Source organism: Oncorhynchus tshawytscha, linkage group LG03 (genome assembly GCF_018296145.1).
Source record: "Oncorhynchus tshawytscha isolate Ot180627B linkage group LG03, Otsh_v2.0, whole genome shotgun sequence".
Classification (NCBI taxonomy): Eukaryota; Metazoa; Chordata; class Actinopteri; order Salmoniformes; family Salmonidae; genus Oncorhynchus; species Oncorhynchus tshawytscha.
This window is the reverse complement of record NC_056431.1, coordinates 43214080-43233804: the sequence shown is the minus strand read 5'-3', so window position 1 is coordinate 43233804 and position 19725 is coordinate 43214080. Positions and strand designations below refer to the sequence as shown.

Genomic DNA, 19725 nt, shown 5'->3' with positions numbered 1-19725 from the left:
AAATTATTGTCTTTACGAGACCGGTCTGTGGTGCAAAAAAGGTTGGGGACCGCTGCCTTAGACTGATGCGCCTCTCGGGAGCCCAAAAGCTTACACAGCTTTCGAAAAGACCACCTGACATTTAAGCATGTTTTGGTGGGATTGAGTTTTCGCCTTCCATTCTGACATCACCATGCGATAAATTAGTTAATAGACCAATAGGAAAAAGAGTTCCAGACCTCTCTGCCAATAACAACACATTTTCAGCTTTACCCTCCCACTCAGACCACTCCCAGACACTTGTAGCAAAATTCTGTCTTGAGAAATAACTCTTTGCTTCAGAAGCTATTTTGTTTCTTTTGGACCATTTTAATTGAAAACAATCACAGTAAGGTACTTAATTGTTACCCAGAAATGATTTGATATTGATATAAAAACGTTTGCATTGGACCTTTAATGTGAACAATGTTGAAATTCATGTGAAAGAAGGCGATTGAGACTGACCAATTCAATGATTTTATTGCCCATGGATCAGCAATAAATGTGAACGAATTGTTGAGTAACCAGTCTCTGCAAGGTAGTCTAATCTAAAAAAAATATATGTGCATTGCAAAATATGATATAAATGTCCAAAACAAACATGATTAATACCAATTAAGAGGATATATATTGTATATATTGTATATATTATAAAGAAAGTATTTCCAAGATAATTTTTACTAGGCTGCACACCAGGTGCTAGAAAAAGGTCAATTTAAAAATGTTGATATGTTGAAAGAAAAAGCCAAGACAAATTTATGACTGTGTCTTAGATATCTACAATACTCTCTCCATGGACTTAAACTAATTGATAGATGACTGAACAAGGTAAATTTAACAAATCAATTACCCCGAAGATGTGAGCCCCGTTGAACTTATCAAAATGATATTTTATAGATCAATTAAACGTGACTAATGTGGGTCAATTCCATGTGAAATACAGAGCTAATGTCTTCAATTATCAAACTTGAAAGACCAATGAGGTTGGCCTCCTGAGCAAATTTCTAAGCATAACATTTCATGTTTCTCTCTGTCATTCTAGTCATCTTTGCCTCTAACCCTAAGCACTTTCTGAACCATCTTCTTCCACTCTCACACAATATAAATATATACACAATTTCTACCATTCACATCTCCTTTCGTGTCTATTGCACTTGTACTTTTGTCCTTCAGTCTCAGACTTTTTCCAATTCCAACTGTCTCTTTGCCCTCATAGGTTGCCTTACCATCGACTGCTTGAAGTTTCTTCAGTTTTCTCTGGCATACATGATGCCTTTTTCTACCTGCCATGGTGGTGGAAATGCTCTCTTTCAAAGAGAGCTCCTGGAAATAGCTTTCCTATGTTGTTGTTTGGGTGACTTCGGGGAATTGTCCTGCGGAGGCCATGGCGGCTTAGTTAGTCCTCACCTACTTTAAATGATTTTTGTGGGGAGTGGGCTTGTAGAGGCCACACAACAGGTATCTTATTACTATTTTGTTTGTTCTCGTCATTTGATTTCATAAATTATTTTTCAAAGCTGTCCTTTTCAGTTGAGCCTATGCTGCTGTGAATTCCTCCAATCGAGTTGCTCTGAGGTGATGAGTCAGTGGTAAGTGTCTGTCCATATCCATTATCGTAGTTCCCTTTGGAGTTGTTTGTAGTGTGGTAAACAGCACAGATGTCCATGGAGAGAGACATAGTTGCCAAGGCTGGAGGAGACAGAACAAATTATTATTCAAAACAGTGAAGCTGATTCCACAATCATGTCAAACTTTTATTGCTTAATTTGCAAACAGAGTACAACATAATTGGTGTCCTGTGTGCAGACACAAACTGTAGGAGCAAAACCATTTTATTTTTTAACTAGGCAAGTCAGTTAAGAACAAATTCTTATTTTCAATGACAGCCTAAGGAACAGTGGGTTAACTGCCTGTTCAGGGGCAGAATGACAGATTTGTACCTTGTCAGCTCAGGGATATGAACTTGCAACCTTTTGATTACTAGTCCAACGCTCTAACCGCTAGGCTACCCTGCCGTCCCCATTCAAGCACTGCTTACCAGTTCACAGCTAAAATCCACTTACTTTGAATTCACCTTGGTTGGGTGATATGTGCTTTACCTTCATTTATTTTGGCAGTGCTCGCAGCAGAAACAGGATTTATGGAATTTTTTTCTGTCCGCTATTAGAGCTTCCATCGGCTAGACCCTCCTCTGACACACAGTGCAACGCTCCGACTGGGGAATTCGAGTCTGCCAGAGAAAAGTTATCATTCTAGTATTTTTATACAACATACACAATGACTCAATAATATTAAGAAATGTTATCAAGGCATAATTGTCATGATCATGCGTAGTATAAGCTGAGTGTACAAAACATTAGGAACACCTGCTCTTTCCGTGACTAGACTGACCAGGTGAATCCAGTTGAAAGCTATGATCGCTTATTGATGTAACCTGTTAAATCCACTTCAATCAGTGTAGATGAAGGGGAGGAGATTAAAGGAGGAGGTTAAAGAATGATTTTAAAGATTTGAGACATGGATTGTGTATGTGTGCCATTCAGAGGTTGAATGGGCAAGACAAAATATTTAAGTGCCTTTGAACTGGGTATGGTAGTAGGTGACAGGCGCACCGGTTTGTGTGTGTCAAGAACTGCAACACTACTGGGTTTTTCATGCTCAACAGTTTCCCATGTGTATCAAGAATGGTCCATCACCCAAAGGACATCCAGCCAATTTGACACAACTGTGGGAAGCATTGAAGTCAACATGGGCCAGCATCCCTGTGGAACACATTCGTGACATTGTCGAGTCCATGCCCTGACACATTTAGGCTGTTCTGAGGTCAAAAGGGGGGATGCAACTCATTATTCCTAATGTTTTGTACACTCAGTGTATATACTCTGTATATGTATACCAGCCTGGTCTCATAGACTAGATGTAGCATAGTCAACGTAAATCCGGAACACTCAAATAAGTATAAGATGTTACGATATGTTAAGACCGATGGTTACTAAAGGCAAAAAATGAAAGTAGGGTGGTTGGTTGTGTGGATGGGTAAGTCTAGCATCAAGTTCAAATCTCATCATGAACTACTTTAGCATTTTAGCTAATTAGCTATTTTTCAACTACTTACTACTTTTTAGCTTCTTTGCAACTACTTAGCATGTTAGCTAACCCTTCCCCTAACCCTAACCTTAACCCTTTTAGATAACCCTTCCCCTAACCCTAATCTTAACCCTTCAATTTAACTCCTAAACCTAACCATAACCCCTAACCCTTAGCCTTGCTAACGTTAGCCAGCTAGCTAGTTTTGCAAATTCGTAACATGTAGTACCTTTTTTTTAAAATTGTAACATATTATTTATTTTGCACATTCGTAACATATAATACAAAATGTAATTTGTAATATATCATATTAAATCGGTGATGGACATCCACAAATTAATACATATTGTGTCCTCGGATTTACATACAAAATAATACAAAATGCTCTGAGACTAGGTTGTGTATATATATCTTCAAACAAGTGCAATCACATTAAAGATGAAATCAAAAAAATTATTTTCAGAAATCTCAAACATTCTTTACTGATGGCAAACAGTATTGACCCAAACTTGTACTTTGTGTTGAATTTTATGGTCAAACATGAATGCTTGCATTTAAATAGGATGTGTGTGATTCTATTCCATAATGTCCCTCATGTTATCATCATATCATGCTTAGCTCTTGCTCTTTTTCCATGACTCATTCATTGAAGCATTAGTTCTTTGTCCATTCACAATAATCTCTCTCCATTTAAAATCAGGCACATGTAAAAATGTTAGGTCTCATTGAATATCAGAGAGGGCATTTTTACATGCCATTATATCCTGTTAGTTTCAAGTCCCATCATGCAGGCAGTACAACTGTCTTTACCAGTAACAACGGTCTTTGTTTGATGTGACACAACATGTGATGTTCTCTCCTCCGAAACACTGTAGCCGAGACTCTTGAAAACACTCTCACTCTCCATCCATGTTTTGTGGAAATTCCTCAGCAACTCTTCAGTGGAAGCCTCTTCCGGGGATTCAGACGGCGTCACCTCAGACCCCCTTTTTTTCTTTACCACGTCAGCATATGAGAAGGGGGCATGGTGGGTTATTGTGCTCTCTGAGTGCTGGGAAACAGTTGTGCTGCTCAATGATCCAATTGTCTTGTTGCCGAATTCATCTAAGCTTGAGAAATGCTCTGTGACTGACTTTTCAGAGAAGCCCGTTGGGTCTGCTGACATGATTTGCACTTCTTTCTGGGAAGGCAGGGGCGAGATCTGCCTGAAGCCCCTCTGTGTCTCCTGGGTGTTATCCTGCTTTGAACTATCTCTAGTGTTTTCACTCAGGTTTGACTCCAGCTCCTCCTGTTTATTTTTCTCCCCTTTGAAGGAGGGACTTTGCTCAACCATTTCAAAAACATTTTTAATAGCCTTGATGTCAAACGTTGGCATCTCTTGTTCTTGAATAACTGTATTTTCAGTCTCTGTATATTCCATCTCACTTCCACGTCTTTCTCTCATTGTGATAGGCTTTCTGACGTAAACTTTATCTTCCGGTGTTTCAAATTTGTTGACTAATCCTGACAAGTCCACCTTTGGAAGGTCCTCCTTCTCGTTCTCTTGGTTTTCTGGTTTGAGCTCCTCCATGTCTGGACCCAAGCGCTCGGGGATATCAATGGGATCCCTTCGGACATACGTCTTATTTACTTTAGCTTTATGAGCCTCTTCAAAAAACTCTCTCTTGTCTCTCACTGATGTAGTTGCTGCTAATGAGTTTGACATTTTTGAAGCTTCCATCAATTCTTTATCAGTTGACTTTGCAGATCCCACTATTTCAGCATTGTTCTCTGTGACCTTCTCAGATGTACTTTGTGTGTCATCCTTACTCTCTTGGTTTGTTGTTTTGTGCTCCTCCCTGTCTGGGCCCAAGTGCTCTGGGATGTCAATGGGATCTTTTCGCACATTGGTCTTATTTACCTCAGCTTTTTGAGCATCTTCAAAAAACTCCCTCTTGTTTCTCACTGACATAGTCACCATTGACGAGTCTGACATTTCAGAAGCTTCCATGACTTCTTTATCCGTTTGATGGAATGACTCTTTATCTGTGACCTTTACATCAGCCTTTTGAGCATCTTGAGTGACAATTGTTGCGTCTGACACTTCTGAAGTTCCCTCAGCTTGTGCCTCAATTTTGATCTGCCGATGGAATGATGCAGGGGATTCCACAATCTCAGATTTCTTTTCTGTGACTTGCATAGGAAGTAAAACTGGAGGCGGCGTCACCCCACGGGAAAGCTTGGCTGTAGTATCTTTTAGCCGCGCCAAGTTCTCTGCCCTAGAGAAGGTGGGAGAGGGTGTGGCCCTATTGATGCGTGTTGTAGGAGTTTCCGATTTGCGAGGGGGAGGTGTTGGGGGAGTGGCTGGTCTGTGCGTTAGGATAGGTGATGGGGTTATTCTCTGAGGAGAGTCAGTTCTCCGGGTAGATTCAATGGTAATAAAGGTTGGTGAGGGTGAGCGCATCCTTAGTAATGGTGAGGGTGAGCGCATGGATTTTACACTCAACTCTTGCATTTTGCTTTCATGTGATGTTGCTTTGCTTTCCACAACTTTCTTTTGACTTTCAACTTTCAAAGAGCCAATACTTATTTTATGTATCCTTTGAGTTGCACCACCAACAATGATCTTTTTAGAAGCAGGTTCACACTCATGCCTCTCCAGATTAGTGTGGATCCCCTCTAAACACATCAACTTTGCCTTTGCTAGTTTTTTCACATACGAAACAATTTCTGTAAGCTTTTGTATATTATGCTCAACTGCAGTTCCCTCTAAATAAAGATTTTCCTCAGGACCAATGAGCCACTGTGGAATAGTATTGAGCAGTGTCTTCACAGATTTAGAATCTATTTTTCCTGAAGCTCCCTCTAACTCTGTTATATGCGAGATTAACTCCTGGGCATGTTCTCGTCTTTGAGAATCCTCAGTGCTCTCTGTTGAGGGCCTCGCAGGTTCCTTTTGGGCTGACATGTTTGTCATTTTTCCACTTTCCACTTTGACTGGAACATTTCTGTACTCTTCCTTTGGTTTCTCTTGGATCTGTTGGCTTCCTGTCAACTCTTTCTTCTTTTGCGATGGCTTGACCTGCTTTTCTACTTTAACTGTTCCCTGTTGCTGGACACTTTGATGAACTTTTCTTTCAACTTTGCTTTCAGTGATAATAACTTCCTTATGTACCTGGATCTGCTCCTCTTGATGGGCTGTTTGCATCTCCTGACTTTGAGTGGAACTTTCAGAAAGAGATTTAGTTGATTCTGTGGTGGCAGCTGCATCTTTAGCTTTTGACTTCTTCTTCTTCTTCTTTCTTGCAGAAGTTGGAGTTGCTGGTTGGTTGTCTTTAATAGCAGGAGCTTTCTGACTGTCCTCCTTGACCTTGACGTCAGTCTGGGCATGTGTTTGCTCACTAGAAACCTTCAACTTTGTGACTTCCTTTACTTCCACCTTCACATCCTTCACCTGTGAAATGTTTTCCGTCTTAGTTTCATCTGGCTGTTTTGTTTCTTTTACTTCTACTTGCTTTTCTATCCCTCTGGCCTTCTTCTTTTTGCCTGATTTGACATTAGTTTCTGGGGTTAACTTTTCTACTTTGATAGGTTGATTAGCAACCTTCTCAGGTGCTTGTGATACAGAATTGTCATTTTTATTTTTGTCTTCTGAGGTTGATTTCGCTGCTTTGACATTTGTTTCTTGGATTCCCTTTACTGTGTCGGTAGGCTGGTCAGAAACCTTCTCGGGAACTTGGGATGCAGAATTATCCTTGTTCTTTTTCTCCTCAGATTTATGAGAACCTTTATTTTTTACATCCTTCTGGACGTCTGTTTTTGTACCTTGAGAGTAAACTTTGAAATTTTGAACATCTGCTTTTGTATTTTCAACCTTTTTAGCATCACTGGATAAGATCTGGACTTGAGAGTTACTTACAGCAGAGTGTGAGTGCTTGGCGGATGCTGAAGTTACCTGTTGTTTAGTTGCAGTAACAGTCTGTTGCTTTGTGGAGGAAATAGATGTGGTCTGGTGCTGAACTGAGACGACTTTGGATGTCTGATCAGAGACAATATGCTGTTTAGTTGCAGAAATAACCGCAGATTCAAGGAGATTTTTCCCATATACAGCAGAGATCAAAGTTGAAGGAGTATCTGAGATTTGCGCCTGCTTGGATAAATCAGATGATAGTGTGTCTGACTTAACATTAGTCACAGTCTTTTCAGCCACGTCTTGAGTGAAACCAAACGCCATGCTTTTTTTTGATTGCTTCATACCTGCCTCCTCAGTGGAAAGCATTTCAAGGGCAGCAGTGACTGACTCATGCATGAAAATGGGACTCGGTGTAGCAGGTGGTGTACTATCCACTTTCTGTTTTCTGTACTTTTCCTCTGCCTGTATTAATGGAGTTTTGAATTTAGTGGATCTCATGAAGGGAGGAGGAGAAGGTGGAGGAGTAAATCTTATAGGGGCGACGTAAACTTTCTTTAATGGTCGTGGTGATTCTGGGGGTTTTGGGATTTCAGACAAAACAGTTAATTCATTTTGAGTTTTGCTGATTTCCAACACAGATTTGTTGGCTGTGGTTGTATGTTTCTCCGAGGTTGCCTGTTGAATTTTCTGAATCTGACCGGTTGGTTCAAGTTTCGAGACTTGATGCAATGCAGGACCTTTCACCTTTTTGACCATCATTTTTGTGGCTTTTGCTGGTGATGGATGAGGTGTCTGGTATGGCATAGAGTCCAGTTCATGCTGTGAGGGAGGGGGTGGAAGGAAATCCTGTGGTGGCGGAGGGAAATGATCAGGCTCAGAGTCAACAGGTGGTGGGGGAGGAGGAGTTGGGGGAGGAGGAAGGTCCAAGTCCAGCCTATTGATAGAGGATGCTGGGGTTAGGGATGATTGATCGTCACATGGTGGAGGTGGGGGAGGGAGAGAAAGTTCAGACTCAGACAATGTCCGTGTTGGGGTATGAACATTTGTTTTCACTTTGGTTTTATCTAGTCTGATCATACCCTTTCGACTTGAATTAAGGTTACGGAACTTAGTCTCCAAAGTTTTAATGCCATGGTTTTGAGTGATGGTCGTGTGTTGCATTACTGTCTTTGATTGTTGAGTAGTCTGTGATTCAGATGCATTGGTTGCGGTTTGAGTTGAGAGGGATTGATTCTCTTGTGTTGAGCTCTCAGTTTTGGCCGAATTAGCTGTCTTTATTTTTTGTATGTTTCTCTGTGCTTCAATGCTTTGATACTTATTTTTAAGTGTCTCACTCTCAGCTTTGGTTGCAACAGAACATTCAGGGCTACCTTGCTGTGAACGCGATAGAGGGCTTCCATGCTGTGAGCGCAATGGAGATTTCACAGGGACTTTGACCCTTCTAGCTCCCACTCTGATTTTAGGAGCTGCACGCTGAGCTGATTCCAGCAAGGATTTGATTGTGCCTTTAACGTCACCCTTTATCACCTCCTCTTTCTCTGGTTGAGTTTGTTCCTCCCCCGTCTCATGCACCTCATGTGTCTCGTAGAGTGACTTAATGGACATTTTCACATCACCCTCGAAGCTGGGCCTCCGTGTCATTCTTGGAGAAGCTGGTGGTTCCAATAAGAGCTCAATAGTGCCTCTCACATTTCCCTGAACATCTATTTCCTGTTGACATGTCCTTCTGTCATTAGAAGCATCTCGTAAACACTGCTTTGCTGTATGAATGTTACCCTTTACAATCTCTTCCTTCTCGATCGCCCTGACTGTTTGCTTTGCCTGCTCCAGGGATTTTAAGGTACCTTTGATGTCTCCAGGAACTAAATCTTCGATGACAACTTCAACTTTGGAGGTTGCAGATTTCTCTAGGGACTTCAGTGCCCCTTTGATGTTGCCGTGGACAATCTCTGTCTTTTCCACCTCTTTGGGCCGTCTATGGGCACACTCAAGGTGTCTTCTGGTTTCGTGTATGTTACCTCTCACCACCTCCTCTTTCTCTACAACCACTGTCTGATTTACAGACTGAGACAGTGAGTTCATAGCTGCTTTCAAATCACCCCTCACAATTTGCTCTTTTTGTAGGCCATCCAGTGAGTGTGTGGGTTCGCTCATGAAAACCTTGACTGATTTCCGAACATCTCCACACACTATGTCCTCTTCAACTACCGTACGCTCAATTTGTGCTCGACTACTGCCAAGAATAAGCTTTGTCCCCTTTATATCTCCTCTAATGATCTCCTCTTTCTCTATCTTTTCAGGTGGAGTCTCATCTGGCTCTACCTGGAGTTGTTTGAGATAGTCAAGCGCCCCAGATTCAATGCATGTGGAGTAAAAGTTTACGTTTCCCTTTTCTGTCTCATCCACCTTTATCCTCATCTGCTCTTGGTTTTCTGGGTTGGATAGTCTTTGGAGAGCATTCCTTATATTGCCTTTGATTATATCCTCTTTGTCAACACTGATGTCCTCTTGTTTATTTAGGAGAGAATAAATAGTCATTTGCACATCTCCCTTCTCATCCTCTTGAAGGAGTATACCACGTTTAGCAGATCCTCCCTCCTTGAGAAGATTGTTTACAGCTTCCTGGATGTCACCTCTTAATATTTCCTCCTTTTCCACATTGATGCCCCTCTCTTGGTTGAACAATTGATGCACTGTTGTACTGATATTACCCTTCTCCTCTGACTCTACCACTACTCCCCTCTCAATTGTTTCCCGACGGTTCAAAAGATTCATCATAATGTTGTTCAGATCACCGCTGATAATTTCCTCTCTTTGGATCTCTGGAGAATCCGTATTCATTAGCTGGTATTTTGCCATTCTAACGTCCCCAATTTCATCTGCTTCAATGAGTATTCCTTTTGAATTCACAATTTTCTGGCTATAAAGTTCCTCAAGGGTTCCTTTGATACTTTTACCTAGGATTTCTGACTTCTCAACACTGTTCTCATTAAAGTCATGGAATGGAGTTGTTTCAAACAGCCATGTTGTTGTCTTTACATCGGCTTTGGGGATCTCCTCTTGAACAACTACTGTATTGTCCTCATCTACCTCCTTTATATGGTCAAGGGGATTCTGTTCAAAGAGCCACACTGATTGTCTAACATCTCCCTTTAGGACCTCCTCTTTCATGACGGTTTCTATTAAATTCTCTTCGCTCTGGCTACGTATTTTATCCATTGTTTGAGTTTCAAACATCCATTTGGCTGTCCTGACATCACCTTTTTGGATTTCACTCACATTAACTGTTCGCACAGACTTCTGTGACAGCTCATCAGATTCAAAGCGCTGTTTATTCATTCTAACATCTCCTCCTTGAATATCTTCAACGGTTTTAACTGACATTTTTATGTCCTCTGCAATCTTATCAAGAGGCTGTGTTTCAAATCTCCACTTGGCTGAAGTAACATCTCCTTTCTGAACATCCTCCTGTGTGACAGATTTGATTATATAGACCTCATCTGTATCCCTGATAGAATCAAGAGGCTTAGTTTCAAACAACCACCGGGACCCGATCACATCACCCTTCAATATCTCCTCGCTTGTGACAGTGGTGACCTCATGATAATGACCCTGTTTGTCTTGAATGGCATAAAGAGGCTGAGTTTCAAACATCATGGTGTAGTTCCTTACATCCCCTTTCTCTTCCTCTTCCCGGGTGATTTTCTGCAACTTTGTGATATTGGTCTCTGAGGACACCTCCTGGATTTTGTCCAAGGAGTAGGTCTCAAAAATGAAACGGCCTTTGTCCACATTACCTCCTTGTACATCCATCACAGTGCGGGTCTCCAGAGCCTCTTCTTGGGTATCATGTATGGCATCTATCGACTGGTTCTCAAAGAGCCATTTGCAGTTCCCCACATTTCCTTTCTGGATGTCCTCTGATTGTGTAGTTTTGAGCATTTGCATAACCTCCTCAGATGTTGAGGTCATGATATCAGAGGACTGGTTCTCAAAGATATACTTTATTCTATTCACATCTCCTGACTGAATGTCTATATCAGTAACCTTCTTAAAACTTTCATCCTCTCCTGTGATATTCTCGAGTTTTTCTGTCTCAAATAGAAAACGAGCCATTCGTACATCTTTGCCCTGGACATCTTCTTGATTTACTGTGCATGTTTGTAGAACAGTTTCGGTTTCATCTCGGATAGTGTCCAGTGCCTTTGTCTCAAACAACCACGTGCAGGTTTTTACATCTCCTTTGTGTACCTCCTCACTCTCATTTTCACTCTTCAACTCCTCCTTCTCGTATGGGACATTCATTAGTTTAGTCTCGAATAACCACTTACCGGTTTTAACATCACCTTTTACAATCTCAACACTTTCCTTGGTTGTAGTTTCCTCATCTTCAATATTGCTGAAGTATTTAATTGCATCAAGAGGCTGTGTTTCAAACAGCCACTTGGCAGTTTTAACATCACCAGACTCAACTTCTTTGGATATTCCTTTAATAATTTGGTAATTAGTGATACTTTCATCAAACTGGTCAATGGGGCGTGTTTCAAACATCCATTTGCAGCTTGTTACGTCTCCTTTGACAACCTCTTCCCGATGCACTGTTTTCACTTCATGGTAATGGCCAGAGCTGTCTTGCATGGCGTACATTGGTGTAGACTCAAACAGATGTTTGTTAGATTTCACAGAGCCACATGTTACACCCTCCACGAGTATCTTTTGAGATTCATCCCATCTGGTTAAGTCTGTGGTTTCAAATATTTGCTTGTAGTTTGAGACGTCCACTTTATCGATTTCCTCCAGGTTAATGGTTCGAACGACCTCCTTCTTTTCCTCTTTAATGTGCTCCAGGGGTTGACTTTCGAAAACCCACTTCTGGTGTCTCACATCCCCCTTCTCTTCATCAAGTCTCACCATTTTTTGTAGCTTCCCAACCTCAGCAAGGTCTTTTAAATTGTCAGCTGGAGCAGTTTCAAAGTAATGTTTAGCTGATCTGACATTGCCTCTGACAATTTCCGTCTTTGAAAAGGCTCTAACATTTGAATCGTCTTTCAAAGTGTCCATTGGCTGAGTCTCAAATACCATGCAATTCTTACGGACATCTGCATTGTAGCTTGTACCTTCCTCTTCAGTCAGATTTTCAAAGTTCACAGTGCGAATAGTCTCCTTCTTCTCATCTCTTATGTTCTCTAGTCGTTCATTCTCAAACATCCATTTTTGGTGCCTTACATCACCCTTCTCTTCTTCAGCTGCCACTACCTTTTTGAGCCTCCCTACCTCATTGATATCCTTCAAAGCTGCCTTGGGACTAGTCTCAAAGAAGTGTCTTGCAGATCTAACATTACCGCCAATAACGTCTTCGATAGTCGGGGGTCTCGCATTTGAATCATCTTTCAGAGAATCCATTGGCTGAGTTTCAAACGCTAAGCAATGTTTTCGGACATCAGCTCCGATTATCTCTTCCTTTTGCAGCGTCGAGCTTTCCCATTCATCTTTGTTAATGGAGTCTAAGGTCTTTGTCTCAAACAACCATCTACCCCTGTAAACATCTCCTTTGTAGTTGTCTTCCATGGACAGGCTACACACAAGTTTCACTGGGGCAGGGAGTCTATTAGTCATGTCCAGGGCTTGAGTATCAAAAAGCCAGGTTGATGTTCTAGTGTCCCCCTTCTCAGTCTCCACTTTGCGTATAGATGTTATCTCCAACATCTGGCCCGACTGTCCCATGAGGACGCATATAAACTGAGTCTCAAATGTGCTTGTGATCGTCTTCACTTCTCCCTTTATATCCTCAAGCGCTGACCTCAGACTCAGGAGGTGACTGTCATCAATGGTCTCAGTATGACCTAAAGTTTCCATGTACTGATATTCAAGCATGTATATGGTAGAGCTGCCATCTTCCTGGGTAAATACTATCTCTTTGGTTAGCTCTTCATCGCCATGCATTTTGTTCAGGGTCTCCATAGGCTGGTTTTCAAACAACCAGGCTGCAGCACGGACATCTCCTTTGTCTAACTTATTGAATCTGTTTCTATATTTAGTTGTAGCTATGTTGTCTGATCCCAACATGTCCATGGGCTTGGTCTCAAACATCCATGCTTTGCTTTTTACATCACTCCCAACAATCATCTCCTGTTCCATGTTTTGGTCGTCACCCTCATTTGAGGCATCGTCTTTGATGGCATCCAGAGGTTTGTTCTCAAACATCCAGCGCATTGACTGCACCTCCCCTCTGAGGATCTCATCCCATTCCAGGTACTCTTCTTCTGGGCTAATGCAGTCGTTGGGGCTGCTACCGTTATCCTCGTATATATACCTGGTCTCCCCCGTGAACTCCTCCTGACTCCCCTGTCGGGTGTTCTCATACTCAGCCACATCACTATACATCTCTATGTTTTTACGAACCTCAGGATGGATATGCTTGTAAAGGCGCTTCAACTCATACTGGTTTCTCTGCCTGGAGTATTCCTGTCTACTGAGTGGACGTTTAGAGGGGTAAGCTGATTCCGGAGGCTCAGGTGAGTAGTAGCACTCTACTGGCATATCTGGACTTTCTGATGGGACCTGCAGTAAGTCTGGAGGTGGAGGTGGGAGGTACTCTAAGTCTTCTGGAGGTGGCGGAGGGAAATATTCTGTATTCTCGTAGTCAACAGCAACAGCAGATGTGTCCTCTATTGCTTCAGTAGCAGAATCTTCCCATATCTCACTTGATGAAACATTATTTATCTCACTTGGTGAGAAATTCTGTATATTACTTGACGATAAATTGTGTATCTCACTTGTTGAGACTTGTTTTTGTGATACATTTGAGGCCCACTGAGACCTATTGATGTCAGCTCGGCCAATCTTTTTGGGAAGAAAATAATGATTGGGGTCATTAGAGGTCCCTGACATGTTTTCAGAAACAAAATTGAATGCAAACATTACATGTGTATATATAGCATGCCAACTCTTTGTTTGTCACTAATTGTCAATATCCAGTCTCATTGTTATTAACTGAGGGATTGGTGCCTGACATGGTTTAATAGAAGAATCTTGATCATTTTTAAAACGAGCTAAGAAAAAACATCTTATAGTGTTATTAAACAAGCTGTATTTACACATTAGCTACACTGCAACAAATTTCAATTCAAAGTTAATAACTTGTTTGGCAATGGTGATAAAAAGCAGAAGGATTTGTGTGTAATCTAAGCCAAAATGATGCAGTGTCTGTCCACTTAAGTAAAACGGGTTTAAGACAAGCATGTCCAATTACCTTCATTGGCTTGCTTGGGGCAGCTTCCTCGATGGTTCTCTCAAAATGATCTCTCAATTCCTTGGTTGTAAGTCTAGGACCTTCCTCCTCTAACAATGTCAAGAGGACAAAGCAACATGCAGTGCATTCAGAAAGTATTCAGACCCCTTGATTTTTCTCACGTTTTGTTACGTCTCAGCCTTATTCTAAAATGATTTACATTGTTTTCCCCCCTCATCAATCTACACACAATACCCCATAAACAGGTTTTAGACATTTTTGCAAATGTATATAAAAAATATTTAAAAAAATAAATATCACATTTACATAAGTATTCAGACCCTTTACTCAGTACTTTGTTGAAGCACCTCTGGCAGCGATTACAGCCTCGAGTCTTCTTGGGTGTGACACTACAAGCTTGGCACACTTGTATTTGGGGAGTTTCTCCCATTTTTCTTTGCAGATCCTCTCAAGCTCTGTCAGGTTGGATGGGAAGTGTCGCTGCACAACTATTTTCAGGTCTCTCCAGAGATGTTAGATCGGGTTCAAGTCCAGGCTCTGGTTGGGCCACTCAAAGACATTCAGAGACTTGTCCCGAAGCCACTCATGCGTTGTCTTGGCTGTTTGCTTAGGGTCGTTGTCCTGTTGAAAGGTGAACCTTTGCCCCAGTCTGAGGCCCTGAGTAGTCTGGAGCAGGTTTTCCTCTGTACTTGGCTCCGTTCATCTTTCACTCGATCCTGACTTGCCCCCCAGTCCCTGCCACTGAAAAACTTCCCCACAGTATGACGCTGGCACCACCATGCTTCACTGTTGGGATGGTGTCAGGTTTCCTCCAGATGTGACTCTTGGCATTTAGGCCAAAGAGCTTAATTTTGGTTTCATCAGACCAGGGAATCTTGTTTCTGCAGAGATGGTTGTCCTTCTGGATGTTTCTCCCATCTCTACAGATGAATTCTGGAGCTCTGTCAGAGTGACCATTTGGTTTTCTGTCACCTCCCTTACCAATGCCCTTCTCCCCCGATTGCTCAGTTTGGCCGGATGGCCAGCTCTAGGAAGAGTCTTGGTGGTTACAAACTTCTTCCATGTAAGAATGATGGAGGCCACTGTGTTCTTGGGGACCTTCAATGCTGCAGAGTTTTTAGTACCCTTCCCCAGATCTGTGCCTCGACACAATCCTGTCTCGGAGCTCTACGGACAATTCCTTCGACCTCATAGCTTGGTTTTTGCTCTGACATGCACTATCAACTCTGGGACCTTACATAGACACGTGTGTGCCTTTCCAAATCATGTCCAATCAATTGAATTTACCACAGGTGGACTCCAATCAAGTTGTAGAAACATCTCAAGGATGGTCAATGGAAACAGGATGCACCTGAGCTCAATTTCGAATCTCATAGCAAAGGGTCTGAAAACTTATGTAAATAAGGTATTTCTGTTTTTTTGTTATATACATTTGCAATAATTTCTATAAACCTGTTTTGACTTTGTCATCGTGGGGTATTGTGTGTAGATTGATGAGGAAAACATTTTTTAAATCCATTTTAGAATAAGGCTGTAGCGTAACAAAATGTGGACAAACAGATGGGGTCTGAATACTTTCTGAATGCAAGATTCATCCATCAACCTCATATGATTTAATTAAAAATAATTTGAACAGTGTTATTTATCTTAATGATGTGCATACTGTAAAATATGACGAACATAAACTGTAGTAACATCCTACCTGCTTCATTGTTATTGTTGTTTTCATAACTGGAGGCCAAGTTTTCTTCATGTGTGACCTGTATCAGAATGGCAGTCTATTAGGACAATTTCCACATGTAAAGCGAATCTGTGTTATGTAATGGCCATTAACCGAATGATCAAGCTTTTAGAGTTAATCCACTCTCTACTAGGTCTCTTGTTGTCAGCGTACTGACCGTGGTCAGTAAAGATCTTTTCTCTAATGAAAAAGTTTTTACAATTGTTAACACATATAAGGCATTAACGTCTGGGTTTTCAGCCCAGCTTCACTGTTGTGTGATGACTCAGAGGTATCCAGAAGGTCTACATGTACCTGTTCATCCTGATGGGAAATAGCCTGCTGAGAGGCTGGGATGACTTCCCTGGAGCTGCTCATCATTGTCAACTCAGAGTTCAATTCCACTTCCTGTGAGATCGAAGACATTGGCTATCACAGAAAGGCACACACGCACACACGCACGCGCACAGGCACACGCACACAGGCACACACACACACACACAGGCACACACTCAGACACACACACACACAGCAGGGAATGGCTCACACTCATTGACAGCCCAGCACAAGCAGCAGCGGCAGTGAGTTTAATTAATGCTCAAACAGTAGCAGATAGAGTGTGCATCACTGAGGACAATATGGAATAGAAGCTTGATAATTAGATGGCTTACTGCAGTTAAATTACACTAATCACAGACAAAGAGAGGATGACAGACGAGAAGGGACTATTCCATGGATGGTTCACCTTAATCAAACACAGTAGCTTCACCTTAATCAAACACGGTAGCTATCACAATGAATACAGGGACAAAGAATACTTCATTTGTTTCATGCCCCTTTTGTGTCTCTTCAGCTGAGGATTCCAAGCTATACACATAGTGGAAATTAAAGCAGTAGCAATGTGAGTGTGAAATTCAGGGGTTTTGACAGACACGGGGATCTGTATTCTTCTCCATTGCCAAGTTGGCCAGCACTGTCTAGCAGCGCATCAAATGAAATCTAACATCTGTACTTTAAGCCTTTGGAGATATATAATGCAGCAGCAGGCACCTCCCCAGCATTTTCAATAATTGACTATTCGCCCAGATTTGTGGTCGCTCCCTGAGTGAGTGACTTACACTCGGCAGGGGACGTAATGTGGGCAGGGACACAGTGGTGCGGATGGATGGATAGCTAGATTGTAGGCTGGGATTTAACCAGCGTAGGTCATACCACATCTGCGCGTTCCCCCCATGCACCGCATGCCTGAGATTAGCCTGCATTAATTACAGTACCTGCACCTCTCTGTGGCGGAAGAGGAACTGGGTGACGTTGTGCGATGTGGCAATTTCCTGGGTCTCGAATTGTGCCCTGATGCCGGCGAGCCCCCCAGGCACAGAGCAGACCTCCGACTCCTCCATGACCTAATGAAGCGGTGAAACATCATTAGCTGCCTGCATGTCTACATGGCCTGGGATCAGACTTATGCCTGACAGGCCTATTGAACTTGGGTTTCATTGCAGACTTCTGCAAATTCATAGAAAATACTGGAGCAGCCAGTACTGAGACTGCAGAGTGTTTACACCCACAGATGCACACACACACACATGCCCATTTCAATGTAGGCCTCCTGACACCATGTGGCATTATGTTTACACAATGGCAGAGCAATCTTTCTAGTTGCTTGCTTTTTGGGGGTGGTGCGTCACAGCATGTTGTCCAGGCAGATAGTTGTTTTGCCCACCCTGCAGAGTGGAGTTGACAGCTTTTGAGGTCTAAAACATGACTAATGGGATCCTGCAGGGGGCACAGATTGCCCATTGTGTTGCCTGTCTGCCCTTGTTTCCACTCTGAGCCCCATGAGAGGAGTCATGTTTCCGTGGGTCTGCAGGGCCACTGAACTCTCCCACTGGTCAGCTGTCATCACTTTCCACTAACATAGCACCACAAAGCCATCAGTGGCTTTCACAACAATCACAACACTTTGACTCTTTCTTTGCATGACTGCAACTGCATTAGAACAAGCTCGGAATTATCTACTGTGAATACCAGAATTATGCAACCTCATTCAAAATGTGGAATAAATTACTTCTAGACTGCAAAATCTAACGTCCCAAGTCCTTACAGTCACACTAAACATGGCACGGTTACCAGGGTGGGCATGACGAAACATACAATTAATCTAAAAATGATGTAGTTGGCTCATTACAATGGACACTAAAAATATATATTTTTAAAAATCTTATCACCTACATTGTTAGAGGCTTCTATGGTTAGGTATGTCAGTAAGTCAGCTAGTACGACCTAAAACTGGTCATTGAAGAATACATCCATAAATGTGTGACCATATCTTTATAATGTATTGTGCGTGTCTGCCTACCCCGCTGGAGAAGATGTTGTCATGCTGCTTGGAGTCAGCTGCCTGCTGGTACATGGCCATGGGTACGGTCAGTGGATCCTGGTGTCAGTGGATCCTGGTGTCAGTGGCTACTGGTGTCAGTGGATCCTGGTGTCAATGGATCCTGGTGTCAATGGATCCTGGTGTCAGTGGATCCTGGTGTCAGTGGATCCTGGTGTCAGTAGCTACTGGTGTCAGTGGATCCTGGTGTCAGTGGATCCTGGTGATCCTGGTGTCAGTGGATCCTGGTGTCAGTGGCTACTGGTGTCAGTGGATCCTGGTGTCAGTGGCTACTGGTGTCAGTGGATCCTGGTGTCAGTGGATCCTGGTGTCAGTAGCTACTGGTGTCAGTGGATCCTGGTGTCAGTGGCTACTGGTGTCAGTGGATCCTGGTGTCAGTGGCTACTGGTGTCAGTGGATCCTGGTGTCAGTGGATCCTGGTGTCAGTGGCTACTGGTGTCAGTAGATCCTGGTGTCAGTGGCTACTGGTGTCAGTGGATCCTGGTGCCAGTGGCTACTGGTGTCAGTGGATCCTGGTGTCAGTGGGTACTGGTGGTCAATATATCCTGGTGTCAATGGATCCTGGTGTCAGGAGGTCTTGTCAGTTGGTTCCTGTCAATGGGATCTGAGTCTTCAGAGTGAATCCTGTTCCTCTGAGTTCACAGCTTCCTCAGGAAGTCCTAACCTGGTAGTTACACCTGCGCTGCCAGCAGCTAAGGGAACAACCGTCATTAATTATAACATTTACCCAACAGTCTATGCTATACACAATCACATGGTTGGACTATTTCACTAGTAGAGCATTTAGGGCAATGTGTTGTCTGTGACCAGCCTTGCGTTGCCATGGGGGCGATAATAAGCTTGCTTATGAAAGAGGTGCATTACATGGAGTTGCAGAATATCAATTGCCCCACAAGCCGTCTGATCTCGCGGGTTTACATGGATATTCGCTTCGCAAAGCGCGTGAGATCAGGCGGCTTTGCAGAGCTACAATATCAACACCTCCCTCACCAGTTCCAATAGGGGAAACGGATTTAAGAGAAGGAGATCTATTTTGTAGCTACACAGTACATTTATAAAGGGAACAGAGCAATCACATCAAATCAAATCAAATCGAATTTTATTTGTCACATACACATGGTTAGCAGATGTTAATGCGAGTGTAGCGAAATGCTTGTGCTTCTAGTTCCGACAATGCAGTAATAATCCAACAAGTAATCTAACTAACAATTCCAACAAAAAAAAAAACTACTGTCTTATACACAGTGTAAGGGGATAAAGAATATGTACATAAAGATATATGAATGAGTGATGGTACAGAGCAGCATAGGCTAGATACAGTAGATGATATCGAGTACAGTATATGCATATGAGATGAG

General features: G+C 42.4%; 1 protein-coding gene across 2 annotated transcripts; it reads right to left on the bottom strand.

Moving 5' to 3' along the window:
- Positions 1-479: 479 nt before the first annotated feature.
- Positions 480-18566, bottom strand: xirp2b (xin actin binding repeat containing 2b). 2 transcript variants are annotated; one of them, XM_024404838.2, is made up of 8 exons: positions 18329-18566; positions 17244-17372; positions 16285-16377; positions 15952-16009; positions 14250-14338; positions 3916-13840; positions 2118-2248; positions 480-1707 (listed from the first exon to the last, which is right to left on the bottom strand). In XM_024404838.2, the coding sequence occupies exons 1-7, from the start codon at positions 18386-18388 to the stop codon at positions 2157-2159; spliced, it is 10446 nt and encodes a 3481-aa protein (XP_024260606.1). In that variant the 5' UTR covers positions 18389-18566; the 3' UTR covers positions 480-1707; positions 2118-2156. The 2 variants fall into 2 exon arrangements, 1 of the variants encoding a protein (XP_024260606.1); XR_006082546.1 differs by lacking the exon at positions 3916-13840.
- Positions 18567-19725: the final 1159 nt, after the last annotated feature.